Here is a 16443-nt window from a genome sequence, read left to right as displayed (position 1 = left end):
AAAACCAGTTCTAAAAAGAACCCCAGAAGAGTCATTGTAGTGGGTGACTCCATTCTGAGGGGTGTCAAAGGCCCAATATGCAGACCAGACCTGTCTCAGAGGGAAGTCTGCTGCCACCCTGGGGCCTGCATCAAGGACCTCACGGCAAAACTCCCCACTCTAGTGAGACCCAAGGACTACTACGCTCTCCTGGTTTTCCAGGTAGGTAGTGATGACATTACCAGGAGAAGTCCTAAAGCAATGAAGAAAGAATTCAGGTCCTTGGGGAAACTGATTAAGGGGTCGGGGGCACAAATTGTGTTCTCCTCCATCCCTTCAGTTGCGGGGATGGATGAAGAAGAATACAGGAGAACTCAGCAGATGAACTTGTGGCTCCAAGACTGGTGTTACCGTCAGGGCTTTGGATTTTTCAATCATGGGTTGGTATACAGGGCACCAGACCTTTTGGCATTGGATGGGAAGCACCTGTCCCAGAGGGAGAAGAGGATCTTGGGGCAGGAGTTAGCTGGACTCATTGACAGAGCTTTAAACTAGATTTGAAGGGGGCAAAACATCAGCCCATCTGAAGTGCATGTATACCAATGCACACAGCATGGGTAACAAACAGGAGGAGCTTGAAGCCATGATGAAACAGGAAAATTATGATGTAGTGGCTATTACAGAAACATGGTGGGATGTCTCCCATGACTGGAGTGTGCCTGTTGATGTCTACAAGCTCTTTAGGGGGGACAGACAAGGAAGGAGAGGTGGTGGGGTGGCGCTGTATGTTAGGGATTGTTATGATTGCTTTGAGTACAAGTGTAGTGAAGACAGGGTAGAGTGTCTTTGCATTAGAATCAGGGGGAAGGCCAACAGGGCCACCCACCCAGGACAGAGAGGTGGATGAAATATTCTATAGGCATTTAGGAGAAATCTTACAATTGCTTGCCCTTGTTCTTGTGGGAGACTTCAACTTCCAGACATCTGCTGGAAATACAACACAGCAGAGCGGGACCAGTCCTGGAGATTCCTGGAATGTGTGGAAGATAACTTTCTGACACAGCTGGTGAGTGAACTGACCAGAGAAGGTGCCCTGCTGGATCTCCTCTTTGTGAACAGAGAAGGGCTGGTGGATGATGTGGCGGTTCGAGGACAACTAGGACACAGCGATCATGAAATAATAGAGTTCTCTATTCTTAGAGAGGCCAGGAGAGGGCTAAGCAGAACTGACATCCTGGACTTCCAAAGGGCTGACTTTGTCTTGTTTAGGCACCTGATTGAAAGGATCCCTTGGGAGATGATCCTGAAGGGTATAGGGGTCCAGGAAGGGTGGGCGCTCTTTAAGAAGGAAGTGTTAATGGCACAGGAGCAGGGTGTTCCCAGGTGCTGTAAGAGAAGCCAGCGACAGAGAAGACCACCCTGGCTGAACAGGGAGCTTTGGCTGCAACTCAGGGAGAAAAGGGAAGTTTACAGCCTTTGGAGGAAGGGGCTAGCCACTCACAGTGATTACAAAGAGGCTGTGAGGCTATGCAAGGTGGAAATCAAGAGGTCTAAAGCCCAGCTGGAAATTACCCTGGCTTCAGCAATCAAGGACAACAAGAAATGTTTCTATAAGTATGTCAGTAGCAAAAGAAAGACCAGGGAGAGTCTCCATCCACTGCTAGATGCAGGAGGAAACATGGTAACAAGTGATGAGGAGAAGGCTGAAGTGCTTAATGCCTTCTTTGCCTCAGTCTTTAATAACAAGAATAGTTGTACTGAGGAAATCCAGCCTCCTCAGCCAGAAGACAGAGACTGGGAGAACGACCCCCCCACAATCCAGGAGGAGATAGTCAGTGACCTACTGCATCACATAGACACACACAAGTCTATGGGACCGGATGGGATACACCCGAGGGTGCTGAAGGAGCTGGCTGGGGTGCTCACCAAGCCGCTTTCCATCATTTACCAGCAGTCCTGGCTGACCGGGGAGGTCCTGACAGATTGGAAATTGGCCAATGTGACGCCCATCTATAAGAAGGGTTGGAAGGATGATCTGGAAATTACAGGCCTGTCAGCTTGACGTCGGTGCCTGGGAAGCTGATGGAGCAGCTCATCCTGAGTACCATCATACAACACATGTGGAACAACCAGATGATCAGGCCCAGTCAGCATGGGTTTATGAAAGGCAGGTCCTGCTTGACAAACCTGATCTCCTTCTCCGACAGGGTGACCTGCTTATTGGATGAGGGAAAGGCTGTGGATGCCTTTGACACCGTTTCCCACAGCATTCTCCTGGTGAAACTGGCTGCTTGAGGCTTTGCTGGGTAAAAAACTGTCTGGATGGCCGGGCCCAGAGACTTGTGGTGAACGGAGTTAAATCCAGTTGGCGGCCGGTCATGAGTGGTGTCCCCCAGGGCTCAGTTTTGGGGCCACTCCTGTTTAACATCTTTATTGATGATCTAGACAAGGGCATCGAGTGCAGCCTCAGTTAGTTTGCAGATGACACACCAAGTTGGGTGGGAGTGTGGATCTGCTCGAGGGTAGGGAGGCTCTGCAGAGAGATCTGGACAGGCTGGAGCGATGGGCTAAGGCCAACTGGAGGAGTTTCAGTAAGGCCAAATGCCGGGTGCTGCACTTGGGCCACAACAACCCCCAGCAGCGCTACAGGCTTGGGGAGGAGTGGCTGGAGAGCTGCCAGTCAGAGAGGGACCTGGGGGTGTTGATTGACAGCTGGCTGAACATGAGCCAGCAGTGTGCCCAGGTGGCCAAGAAGGCCAATGGCATCCTGGCTTGTGTCAGAAATAGCGTGGCCAGCAGGGACAGGGAAGTGATCTTACCCCTGTACTCGGCACTGGTGAGGCCGCACCTCGATTCCTGTGTTCAGTTTTGGGCCCCTCACTCCAGAAAGGACATTGAATTACTCGAGTGTGTCCAGAGAAGGGCAACGAAGCTGGTGCAGGGTCTGGAGCACATGTCGTACGAGGAGCGGCTGAGGGAACTGGGTGGTTTAGTCTGGAGAAGAGGAGGCTGAGGGGAGACCTCATCGCCCTCTACAACTACCTGAAAGGAGGTTGCAGAGAGCTGGGGATGAGTCTCTTTAACCAAGTAATAAGTGATAGGACAAGAGGGAATGGCCTCAAGTTGCACCAGGGAAGGGTTAGACTGGGTATGAGGAAGTATTTCTTTCCAGAAGGGGTTGTTAGGCATTGGAATGGGCTGCCCAGGGCAGTGGTGGAGTCCCCATCCCTGGAGGTGTTTAAGAGTCGGGTTGACATAGCGCTGAGGGATATGGTGTAGTTGGGAGCTGTCAGTGCTAGGTTAACGGTTGGACTAGATGATCTTCGAGGTCCTTTCCAACCTAGATGATTCTGTGATTCTGTGGGTACGAGCTGCACTGAGAGTCTAAGAATTGTGTTAGGGGGATATCAGGGAATGTGACAGTGTTCCAGGTGTACATATTTGCCTTGTGTCACCTTCAAGGCAGCAACAGAAAAATATGATTACAGCCTGATGGAGACTAGTGCTTCTGAAGCTTTAACTTGCACCATTCAACAAGTTTTCAGTATTGCAGCATGACCCAAACAGCATGGTATCAAATACTGAGAAGTCAAATTATTTCTTGTTTACATGCCTTGTAAATGGCTGCCATGGCTTCTTCAGTCAGCCCACCTGCTTGTGTTGTTGTTTTGTTCTTACACAGGGTAGCACAGAGAAAAGGGATTTCTCATATACAGAACAAGGCAGACAGCTTTTCCCCATTTCAAGTTCAACAGCTTGGTACAATCTTTACTTTTGTTTGCAGTTCTGCTCTTCAACAGTGTTAAGCAGCTAGGTATTCAGTAATAGGAAAACGCAACTTCCACACTCAACATCACAACCAGGTAAAGGTCAGTAACTTCAGCACTGCCTTAAAACCTCTCTGTTTTCCAGAATCTGAAAGTGACAGATTTTGAGACTAACACTTTTTTTCACTGAAATCATGCACTACTATGAAGAAATTCCTCCTTATTATCTGTCTCCTAATTGTGAAGAGATGAAAACTTCTTTCCCTAGCACTGCCTTTTTGCTGTTTTTTGCTTTTTTTCCTTCTTCCTAACAGACTAGAATAGTAAATGGCATAGTAGTTTTAGGATGATAGCCCTAACCTCCCCTTCTCTTCACTTGTATGGTTTAAGTAAAAAACAAAAAAATCCTCACTAGTGACCAGAGGCACAGAAAAAAAGCATGAAGAGCCTCCAGTCACAACTATAGTATCTGATACTCACTGCACAAGCAGCATTATATTTATTGTGTTCAAAACTGCTGTTCAGTCATCTTTGCTAGTCTGCATTAAGTTACTATTTTTTATGTGACTTTGCTAGAATTCATCACAGAGTGAATGTTTTTTTCCCTGCTAAATACACCACTCCTTCAGAGACCATGTCTGCCACATCTAGCCACTACACATAAGCTGCTGCTAATGCCTGTTGGAAATAGTTTGACCAACTTTTAACTCTCCCTTTACATAGTGGTACCTACATGACGTTAAGCAGAATCCATTGCATTTATTTTTGGTCTCAATAATCTGTAAACTAGCTGTAATGTTAAGATAAGGCAGGGTTATAGGTTTGGTAATACAGAAAACCCAACAGAAGAATATTTATTTCAACATTCAACAAGACTGTTCACCAACAGCTGAAATTATGGAGCCTGTTTTGCTGCATTTGTACAGCATACTTATTAAATATGCTGCATGCTTTCTAAAGACTTCCTTTACTATACTGAGTACTTTATAGAGGCAAGCATATTTTTTATCATTCCTTATTACTCTGCTATCATTTATGTCAATGCATAGAAGCACATGCACTTGTATGCATCTGTACTGATCTTAACAAAAATGTGATTTGTGCATATTTACAAAATGGTACTATTTCCACTCTACCTGCCTGCCTGAAGTTGCAAGCAGCCTAGAACTCTCTGTTCTCTCTTCACAGGTCTATTAGTCAAAGGGGGAAGAGATGTGAAGAGTGCCTGGGGGAAGGCCTCCATGTTGTTGATCACAGAAAGGTGTTCATAAATGACTTTTTGCGCAAAACACAGTGGCACTCAGTTGCAGTAGCATGTTGTAGTAACATGCTGGCTGCATTGGGAAATTAGAGTAGCAGGCTATGGGCATTTAGAAAGCTTAATGATTAAATACTGAAGCCTGTATTTATAAAGCAGAATCCACTTATGTGATTACTGGAAGTTAAAACTTGGCATGAAAAGAGGTTTTTGTCTGCAGCAATACAATTAAGGTTATGAATACAGCAATCTCCCCCCCAAAGGTAAAATCATGCAAGTAGGTACTAAATGCTAAAAGTGCTTGCAAAGCTTTTCATGTGCATAATGAGTATGTACTCATGTAATGATATTAATGGTGTTTATATACCGAAACTGAACAGCTTTCAGATCTTGAAGACAGTACCTTAAGTTAAACCTTGAAGATGAGATGAATAGCCATGGCAGCTCCCAGTATGAAACTGTCCTCAGCAGATGGCCATGATGTTTGGCCTCCACAGATCTTGAGTTTAAAGCAATCTCTAGCGTTTCACAACAGACTGCTGTTAAGGGGAAAGACTAACATGGCCATACAGCCAGACCATCAGACAGCAGCATTCTCATTCTGCTTCCAAATACCGGTAGTTACTGTACACTGGATTTTGCATAATTCTCCATACAGCTAGTCTCGAGAGGTACATGATTGCCTTAGGAAACTAAAACAACTTCCACCTTCACCCTCAAAAGCGTTTCTGTAGGATGTTAACTCAAAATACATGGGATTTCTTATATAGGCACATAATGACCATTCCTTTGTATCAAAACCCCTTTTACCAAAAAAAGAGGCACTGTGTATTCAGTAAGTATGCCAAATCCACCTTGTTTTCACACAAGTGTTGCTGAACTAACACACATCTGTCTTTCACAACTGTTTCCGAGATAATGGGTCAGCCATGCCACTACTTCAAAGGGTTAATTGGGATGGATACAGAGGTGAAGCTCCTGATTATATGCTGCACGCCACTGAAGTCACGCTCTATCAATTCAGCTGCTTGGGCTTTTACTGCATGAATTTACTGCCCATTTACAAACCAGAAGTAACCTAAATTCACAAAATCTCACTGACTATAGAAATGGTCATCTCACTTTCCAAGATGCCTGACTGTCCATGAGTTGTGACTCTTCAAAGATACAAACAATTTCTGAGAGCCAAGAACTGACTAGGCAGTGAAACTTAAGTCTCCCAAGGAATAAAACTGGTCCTTTTTGCAGAAAGGAAACAAACCACAGTTAATGCACAAAATTTAAAGCAGAGTTAGCTTTGGCAGTAGCATCCCTACTTCGATAGTCGTTTAGTACAGCTTAAAATATTGTGCAGCCCTGTTCAGTTGCTCATTATTCAAGTGCACAGGGGGCTGTTGTGATAACAAGTGCCCAGCTATCAGTGGAAAGTGACACTATTATAAATCCCATTTTGCTTTGGAACTTTACACTAACAGTAAAATCAGAGGGGCCTCTCATCACTAGAAACCACATTCTGTATCGCCATCTTGTCACCAAAGCAAAAACTTTCATTAGAGAGAGAATATCCAAGACGTTTTGGAAGTCTGAAATAAGTTACAAAGGTTCATACTGCTAAATCACTAAGTGTTCAAAAAAGATCAAAGCAAAAAGCCAACCCCAGGTTCAGGTTAATGCTTTTTAGATTCAACAGATTGAATTACAGTTTTTAATACTCTAGCCTTTTTGCTTCCCCCGGTAAGTACAGGCACAAGTCTTCACATGTCAGCAGGCAGAGCCCTTAAGTTTTCATTTAAATATAACGCAAATCATCTCCAATTTCCATACCCTTATATCCAGTTTATTGTAACAACGGATTCATAAGAAAAACCTGCCAATTGCTTTGCTTAAAAAAAAAAAAGACAAAAGAAGACATAAATACCAAACACACAGACAAGAGATTATTAAAAAAATATTAAAAATATTTTCTCATCATTAAGTAATAGACCTGCTTGGAAGTTTTAATCACTGAAACACTAACAGCAATTAACAAGTAGCCAAAACACAAATATCCAGCTGGTGCCATAGAAATTTAACTACAAATTGGCAGCTGGGTGCAATGCTGCATTTCACTCAGAGGACTCATTCAGAAAGACATCTTAAATCAAGACCAGACCCAGCTGTCCTATGACAGCTCCTGGGAAGTAAAGTATTGTTAAAAACTATGATTCAGTGCAACATTTTTGTTCCATTTATCATTTATGTTGAATCCTTCAATATGAAACAGGACCAGAACACACAAACAGCACCTTCAGATATGAGTTCTTCTCTGTTTTGTAGTTACGTACAGGGTGCACTCCCACACCGATTGTGGCCAGCTTCTCTTTGCCTTACTGGAAATACGGGACTAGCCCTACCAAATTTCTTTATCTGCAGGGACAGCAATTTTGAAATATTATTTGACCATAAGTTTTTACTGCAAAGAACGTGAATGGGTTGGGTGCAAGATAGCATACTGAGGCAGAATTAGTTTAATGAAAGAATAAATTCACATTTTGGCCACTCCCTTCTCCCTACCGCTGAAGGAAAAAAAAAAAACCCAACCCACATACAAAAACCCTACTGATTGCTTTAGAATTCAGCATAAGAAGCCATCAAACAAACAAATGGTATCTTTAGAAATTATGCCAGCTGTCTACGCAATCTCAGTTCCAACATTGAAGAGGATTGGGAAGCCCCTATGTTACCAGGAGACAGCTGACAAAGGAGGTGGCTCGGGAAAGATGAAGATTAGCAATTTATGAGACAAATACTGAAGCTGCAACCAGAGTTGTATTGCAGGGGATCTTTAAAGCAGCTGTCACAGCAGCACAACGCAGTCCAGCCCTAGCAGTTTAACCGGAGACAGTTGTGGTGGGCAGGCCACTCCCTCTTCTACAGATGCCTGAGGGAGAAGAGAACTACCACCACCTGCTGTTACAAGTCCTTTGTTCATACTCTGTTTTCAAAATACACAGGCCAAAGTCAGCTGTCTGATTTAAAAGACCAAAAAAAAAAAAAAAATCATTTTTTTTGTCCTAAAAAAAGCACAGATTTATATTCACATGACCTAATACACCACTGGAAAGCAGTCAGATATGTGAGTGACGAATGGAGTCCTGCAAACGCTTAAGACACTTTTGTTTCAAGACATCTAAAATCAAGTAAGCACTTACAGAATCTGTCTGCAGCCACAGGACCTGAACAGAATTCAATCTGTCAAATACATTTCTGTATGCAGGTTATCAGAGTTGGCTGACTTTTACACCAACCAGAACTAGGCTTTTTTTGAGAACTAGCTGAAGCTTTCAAAAGAAAAGCAGTTAGTGCTACAGGCTTTCCCAAACAGCAAGGATCTCCACTAAAATATTCTGAATTCCAGATGACTTTAAAAAGCAAGGCACTAGATAAGTATACTCTGTCTTGGCAAGCAGAGTTTCAACTTAACATCAGACTAGCAAGTACAAATTGGTCACATTTCAATAAAAAACAACAATACTTACAATAACAGAATGGTACTAAAAAAAAGCGCACAATGAACACTATCAACAGTTAAAACTGCACGCACTGTAAACAGTTAAAGTTATTGAAGGGCAGGCTACAATTCAGTAATCAGTGAAATGTAGTTTACTCTTTGTACTCAGAGTCAAAACACAAGGACAGCAGTAGCTTACAGATGCAAGCAGGAAAGACCTTAGAAGTTAACAAGCACTGTGAGCTTCTCTCTCAGAAAGTGTTCTCCTCCCCACAAATTCCATCCTATCCACCCTTATTCAGAGATGACAACTGCCAGAGTTTTCAAGGTAAAATGCCAAAAGACAATGTTCTCATCCTTTGAGGTTAACAAAGCCTTTGATGCACAGAACTTCTCAAAATCATGGCTGCTTTTGCAAGGTGTTCTCTCTTTAAACATCTGTATTTTTAGAGTCCATAGTCTCCAAACTACTGTATTATTGTAAAAGCAGATTAAAAAATGTAACTGATTAAAATAAAGTAGATGTCAGCATATTTTTCTGTGCTAACTTACCTTTTAAAATCATACTTACTCAGAAAAGCACAACAAAAAGACTTCAAGTGCAAAGGGCTCCTTCCACCTCAGAGGAGAGGATTAAAAGCCTAACCCAAAACCCAGCAGCATGCTCAAAACTCAAGCTGTCTGGTGGTTTTAGCAGCCAGAGCAACAGATGCACCAATGTAGTTCATTGAATTCATCCTGGCTTGTGCCAGTTTCAACTGAAAATCCCAGGATCGACATAAGGATATGCAAGAAACTCCCCCAGTTTATTGCCTTCTGTATCATAATGGAGCATCCGAAAACAAACATCACAGAAGAAACATGGATCCTCTGGTGCCAGACTGTCTTTGTTGGTTACCCATCTGCAGGTTACAAAACACAAGCATTTCCCATGTGAGTCCAACACATTTGTGACAAACATCTCAACATCTTACTCAGAGTTGGGGATGGTGGCAATAAAGATCAGTAATAATGTTATACTGACCAGGTACTACCTATATTGCGCATCTCCCACCCCAGGCATACAGCTCTTTTCCAAACACCACACCCTTTCAATGTCAATCCTAACTGCTATCTTACACTGCTACAACAGCATTTCCTGAGGAACTCCTCAAACCTGTGTAGCTGGTACAGTGCATAACCAAAAAAATCCATAAAATTAACAGGAATCTTCTGTCCATCCTATAGCCATTAAAGTCGTAAAAGATAAATCTGTTTTCCTTTAAGAAACTGTGATACAGAGCAGACACATGACTGACTCAAACTACTCTAAGTAATAACCAAATCCATTTACGAGTCTAAAAGAAGGGCCTGGATGATGCAGACAAGACAAGGAGAGGATTGCTGCAAATTCCAGCAAACACTTCAGGTGACATGAACACAGCTGCCAGTATAAGGAGGGCCTGCCATGGCACCAAGCAATTAATTTTGGTGGCACTCAGAGGCCATGACAGCTCAAGGCCTCTTGTGTTTACAGATGCTGTCTGCACAGATTAGAACACGCAGGACAGCCAGCCAAAGCAGCTCTGCTATCCATGGTTTAGCATCTCCCCCACTTAAGCTTAGTGCTTAATCCTAGTTTTAATTTAATGCATTTATATCACCTCTGGTAACAGCCTTCCCATTCCATCTTTCCCCGACATTGACCCTTTGGGTCCACCTCCCCTTATGGCCAAATGCATCACAGGTTATAGCCACCTGTGAAGGCATCCTAGGGGGTCTGCTAAGAACACTAGGATGGGCTCCCATCACAAGGGTAACTGGCTCTTTGCCTGATTCCAGGGGAGTCTAAGGCCAAACAAGCAGGATAACAAGGACACAGCTGCTATGTCAAACTGAAGCTGAGAGTGTAAACTGCCCTGGGGGGAAAAAAAGGGCAGCCGGCGTTTTTGTAAATAAATCATTCAGACCTATAAAATCAGGGAGTCTAGCCTAGTCTGTAGAACTCTGTTAGAGAAACTTCTAGTGTGTCTATTGAAAGGCTTGCTCATGTCTAAGTGTCCTGGTTTAACCAGGATAGGGTTAAGTTTCCCCAGCAGTAACAGGGGAGCTCTAGCCGGGTTATTCAGATACCATGTGGACCTCACATCCTGGCGTGCCTCACATTTTCCTGGCGGGGAGCGCGGGAAGAATCAGTGATCGAGTGGGGTTCGCGCCACCGGGTTTTCTCTCACTGCTATATTGGTAGATATTTTGCCCTGTTCATTGTTATTACTATTATTCTTATTGTTATTGTTGTTGTTTGTTGTGTTGCTATTGCACTGCTGTATTAAATCTGTCCTTATCTCAGATCGGGGCTTTGTATTTCACTCCCTTTGTGGGGGAGGGGCAGCGGCCGCGTGGTCTCAGACCCCAGCCGGGGCTAAACCATTACACTAAGTAAATGGCAATAAAGTGTGTGAAGAGCACTGAATTCACATTCTGCTCTCTTAACTGCAGAAAATCTGTGCATCACAAAAGGTTCCTTCAAGTGCACAGCACAGAGTTTTCAGGTAGAGGTTAGGAGTTTACCTGTGGGGAAAGCTACATGTCTTTTAAAAATCCCTAGATTTTACTATATTAAAGTTGGACAGACCCATACTTCCCTCTACTTAGATGCTAGATTTAATGAAAGCTCTGTACGACTTATGACAAATGATTTTGAACAATCTGTCTTGTCACAGGGGGAAAATGGAGCCTTTTCTCCCAAAATTAAGATTTTCAAAAGTAATTGAGAGTTGAGCTCTATGTATGCAAAAGAACCTGAGCCAAATAATTAACCTCTTCATCATTTCAGTTCTTTTGATCACCCCGAATCATCACCTCCAAATGACTGCTACCTGTAGGAGGCCTTTTCCTGGGTAGAAAGAGGACAACTGCCTGAAAAGTAAGATTTCAGAATATTTGCATGAAGATTATTCACACACTTTATCAAACTGATGCAGAGCTTTGATTTTTTTTTTAAGCTAGTAGCAGTGCCAAGACAGACTTATTTAAGAAGACAAAAGGATTGAGAAAGTAGCATACCTGGCTGTATACATTTTGCACACAAAGCATTTTCTGGTACATAACCAGTGTTTCTTGATTAGCAAGGGGTAGAGGTTCCTGTCCAGACAGTCATCGTGATGAATGAGCCTTGAGGGAAATAAATACATAAATAAATAAAATACAACAAAGAGTCAGCCACACTGGAATTTATCTGAACATAAGCATGGACATTGAAGATAAGGCATAATTTAATTCTTGTGTAAATTATGACTAGACTTCTGCTTAGCATTTCTTAACACAGATGGAAGACCTGAAGATAGACTGCTGGTTGCACTGTCTGTGGATTTTATGGTCAGGAGGAAATTCAGTTTGTGTAGTAATTCAGAAGCCTTCAGACCATCTACTTTAGATGGTCTTTTCAAAGCTTTTATCTCCTACACAGACTAACAGGCAAAAACATCACCAGATAAATGTTCAGAGGCTCATAATCCTGAGATCAGCTACTTACAACACCTATACCATTCTTTTGGTTGCATTCCTCTTGGGAGGCACCATTTATTATCAATGTTTAGGTACATCAGACTTCTGGGAACTGAAAATAATCTGACACCCACTACAATCAGAGGAGTGCTTTGTCTGCACTGAGCAGAGTATACACAATAGTTCTACTGTGGATCCGGCTGCCACTTCACAGCTACTATCATCTCCTCCTTGTCTCCTTTCCCTATCCACCTCAGCGCACTATTTCCACTCCTTTGTTCTCTTTTCAATTCCTGCCCCTTAGCACCATGTCTAAACTAAGAAGTCCAGCTGACTCCAGCCAGAGCCATTAACAGCATCCTGCTCCCTGGTGTTTCAGAATCACTATGTAAATCTGCCACACATTGGCTCTGCATAGAAAGAGCTTTTCACTGTGGGTGTCATTCCTCCCATACCACAGTCATGCTATGCTAGTTAGAAAGCAGTCTTTTTATGCAGACTAATTATTAAAAAAAAAAACCCAAATCCAAAACCAAGGAAGATTACTTTTTTCCTTGAAGAGGTAGTCCCAGGTATATGGAATAAAATCTTAAATAAACCCTGCAGAAGGCAACAGAATAATCTTAGTCTAACAAATATTCAGCCTTTAACATCTGAAATTTGTCCACAGAAGGCTTGCTTCCAATTGCCTAAGGACTCCCAAAGAGCAGTAACTTACCTTACATCTGTGATGATAATGATGTGCTCACAGTTCCCCTGGTGGCAGAAAAGGTATGGAAAGCCAATTTTGAGGGACAAATCATTAAATGTGTAGTCCTCCATTTTAACAGACTGAAGATTTCCATAGCCTCTGTCATGAGATTCTGACCACTCAATAATTGTTCTGAAAACAGAAAGGTCATCAGCATCACATAAACTGTGAATGCACAGAAAAGGAAGGCCTTGGGGGACATGCAAAGATCTTCACTGGGACACATGATGGAAATCAAAACAGCTCACAATATTTTTGTAATAATTTAAGGTAATTTCACAGCAATACCATAACCCCATGGAACTGTGCACTGTTCTTGTGGAACACCTGCCTTTAAACACCCACCAGTCAACTTCCTGAGTTCTAGTCAGAGTGTATGCTCCTGATGGCACCCACCCAGCTCAGGTTGTTTGCAGCATGACACTTCTCAAGCATTCCAATAGTTCAAGTTGCCAGCAGATAGTTTTTGCTCCTTTGGTCAATAACTTTGTTTTAAAGTATTAAAAAGCTTTTTTTGTTTTTGCCAAGGAGAAACACAAAGTTGATAACTGCCCAGTTACATTTCCAAAATTTAGCACTGTAAGGGCACTGGTCACTGTTACAATTGTTTCTTGGCTTTTCAGCACACTCCTACATACAAGGCATTTCAATTCTACAAACTGCATATGTTATCACAAGCCCTTCCATGAAGATCATTGTTGCTCATGGACAGAAAGAGACAGAGAAAAATAATTAATTTCTCTGAAGTCAAACCCCAAGTCTGGCATAATGAGAGTCTAAACTCTCAGTTCTTCCATAACATACATTTTAACACTAAATCTCACCAGTGTGTCAGTAAGCCCATCCTTCCTTTAAAATCAACTACTAGGTATGACTTGTGCTCAACTAGTGTGAGCTATAGTTCCAAACAAGAGATACCTGAGACTCTTGGCAATGACATCTCAGATTTCTTTTCCCAACAGTTATTACACAGTCCCCTTCTTGACTTTGCCATGAAGGCATTCAGCGTGTTTTCAAGACTGAGCAGAACAACTGAATTCCACCCAGCTGACCTTGTTGCTGTCTGACCAATCTTCTGCCTCACCGGAAAGTTTTTTGGTGGTCATCACAACTAGGGAGGGGACTTAAAAAGCCAGTACAGACTGACATCTGTCACTTTCCACAGCAATCCCATCCCAGCAGGGCAAACCAGGATTTGTGGGGAAAAAAATGCATTCATCCTCTTTTCAGAAGGGAAGTGAGTGGAAGGAATAAATAAAGCAAGTAATCTTAAACATCTATGTAAAAATCAATTCAGCATGAAAAGATAGTATGAAAAGCCCATTCTGGCTTCATACACTAGACATTCTAGTCTTTAAAACACCACAAATCATAAACAAAATGAAATAAATTTTATGTTCCTTCAGGTTTTCCTTAGTCAACATCTACAACTACTGTACCTGCTTAGATCTCTGCACTCTGGGTATCTCTTATCATTATAAAAGATGCCTTCAAAATAAAAGAAAGCAGATTTGTAGAGATCCTGAGAGAGAGAGAGAGAGATATGTTTGCAATAGTGTTACAAGAGATTAAACACCTTAAACAAGAATATGTCAAAAAACAAGCAATTCAGGTGCTTTGTATAATCTAAACTATACTATGAGACCTCATTCTACAGGTTTGTAACAAAAGCTTTGCATTGGTTTTAGATGCTGTTGTAACAACAATGCTTATATGATTGCTGGCTATGCAGTTGCTTTGCTGATAGTATTCTCAAGCCATTACAGGTTATTTCAGTGCTCTTCTCTTATTTCTATCCACATCATAGCAGTTACCTACTTCTACAAAAACATGGAACAAGAACACAAGCATCATCTTACAAAGTGCACAAATTAAGTAACTGCACAGCACTGATTTAAAAAAAGACTAATAATATTTTTAAAAAATAGCAAGATGTAGTGGGATGACCATGGCTGGCTGCCAGAACTCCACCCCAGTTACTCTCTCACTCCTCCTCAACAACAGGACAGGGGAAAGAAAGTAAGATGGGCAAGCTCGTGCATTGAGATAAAGACAGTTCAATGAGAAAAGCAAAGGCCACATGCAGAAGCAAAGCAAAACCAGATTTATTCTCCACTTCCCATCAGCAAGTGGTGTCCAACCACCTGGGAAGCAGGGCCTCAGCACACATAGTGGTTACTTCAGAAGACAAATGCCTTAAACATGAATGCCCCCCTTCCTCCTTTCCTCCAGCTCTTATTGCTGATCACAACATCATATGGCATGGGATACCCCTTTGGCCAGTTTGAGTCAGCTGCCCCAGCTACATCCCCTCCCAGTCTCTCATCCACCACCAGCCCATTGGCCTTGGGGGGACCTGGAGAGACAGCCTTAAGGCTGTGTAAGCGCTGCTCAGCAACAGCCAAAATGCTGGTGTGTTATTGACCCTGTCTAGCCAAAAATGCAAAGCACTGCACTACATGGGCTGCTGTGAGGAAAGTTAACTCCATCCCAGACAGACCCAATACACCTGATCAGGACAGACCACACCACAAAACACTTTTTGCTGAAATAACAGAATTTATTGCAGTCCTGTCTGTTGCACACGCGCGTGCGCACACACACACATAACAACCACATGGGAGCAGTCCCTGGTCACATCTATATAAACAAGACAGACATGCAATTTTGGAAGGTCCCATCACCTCACTTCTGGAGGCTCAGAAGAACCTGTAAAATTGTACAGAGGCATAAGCAGACTAAGTAAGAATCAAATGGGTAAACTGTGGAGAACTAGGCACTCTGGATCTCCAGATCAGTCTTACGTGTCTTTATTAACAGAGAATGTTCATTTGCGCCTGGTGGTCTTTTTGAGCGATTAACTCTAATATGTCAAAAGACATGAAATGCAGACCCTGGGCCAGAGATGGGACTCATGGCTGGAGATGACCTGCACAAAGGCACAGCAGTAGGACTGTGTTTTACATTCAGACAATTTTGTTCTGGCTCTGTTACTGTCACCTTCCCTGGCTCTCCAACCACAAAGGGTCGGTACTGCCATGCTCTGGCAACTCTTTACCAACTTTTGACTGATGCCACAGCCAGAGGTTTGGCTACTTAAGACGATGGGACTCGCTTTGAGAAACCTGGCCTACTGGGGGCTGGTGAGGTCCACCTGTCAGAGAAGGGGAAAAGCATCTTCGGTCATAAGCTTGTCTGCTGATTTTGTGTGGCAGGGTTTTTTGGTAGTGGGGGAGGGGGCTATAGTGGTGGCCCCTGTGAGAAGCTTCTCAAAGCTCCCTGGCTCCAAGTCAGATCCCCCTCTGGCCAAGGCTGAGCCAACTACCAATGGTGGCTGTGCCTCTGTGATACCGTATTTAAGAAGGGGAACCTGGGAGGGGGTTGGCACTTGTGAGGAGGCTTTACAGGAAGGATACTTCTGTGAACACCGAGGCCACTGGAAGGAAGGAGGAGGAAGTGTACCAGAGCAGAGACACACCCCTGCCCCTGTCACCCACACAGGTCACCGGAGAAGCAGAGATCTGCCTGCAGCCTGTGGAGGACCCCCAGGACTCTGTGGGAAGAAGCAGGCCCAGTTGTTGTACTTTGGCACTGGGAGGACTGCAACATGTAGAGGTGACCCATGCCAAAAAAACCTCAAGAGGAATGCATCCCATGGGGAGGACTCACACCGGAGAAAGTTTGTGGATGACTGTCTCCTGTGAGAGGGATG

The 16443-nt window shown here is 43.2% G+C and overlaps 1 protein-coding gene across 7 annotated transcripts in view; it reads right to left on the bottom strand.

The window, feature by feature from the left end:
- The window catches only part of SNAPC3 (small nuclear RNA activating complex polypeptide 3), a 56367-nt gene that overhangs the window by 21457 nt on the left and 18467 nt on the right, over window positions 1–16443 (bottom strand). For 4 of the 7 annotated variants that reach the window (XR_012621695.1, XR_012621694.1, XR_012621696.1 and 1 more), the window contains exons 6-9: window positions 14171–14253; window positions 12699–12863; window positions 11540–11647; window positions 9066–9396 (exon numbers count right to left, since the gene is read on the bottom strand). Coding sequence is in view for 3 of the 7 variants with exons in the window: in XM_074813088.1 (XP_074669189.1) it covers window positions 9249–9396; window positions 11540–11647; window positions 12699–12863; window positions 14171–14253 (504 nt within the window). In the remaining 4 variants the exon portion in view is untranslated. Of the gene's footprint in view, window positions 1–8628; window positions 9397–11293; window positions 11393–11539; window positions 11648–12698; window positions 12864–14170; window positions 14254–16443 lie in introns of those variants that run through there. The other 3 variants (XM_074813089.1, XM_074813090.1, XM_074813088.1) reach the window with 3 other exon arrangements.

The sequence above is a fragment of the Strix aluco genome, chromosome Z, assembly GCF_031877795.1.
Source record: "Strix aluco isolate bStrAlu1 chromosome Z, bStrAlu1.hap1, whole genome shotgun sequence".
Classification (NCBI taxonomy): Eukaryota; Metazoa; Chordata; class Aves; order Strigiformes; family Strigidae; genus Strix; species Strix aluco.
The sequence above is the reverse complement of the archived record's forward strand: the minus strand, read 5'-3'. Positions and strand labels throughout refer to the sequence as shown.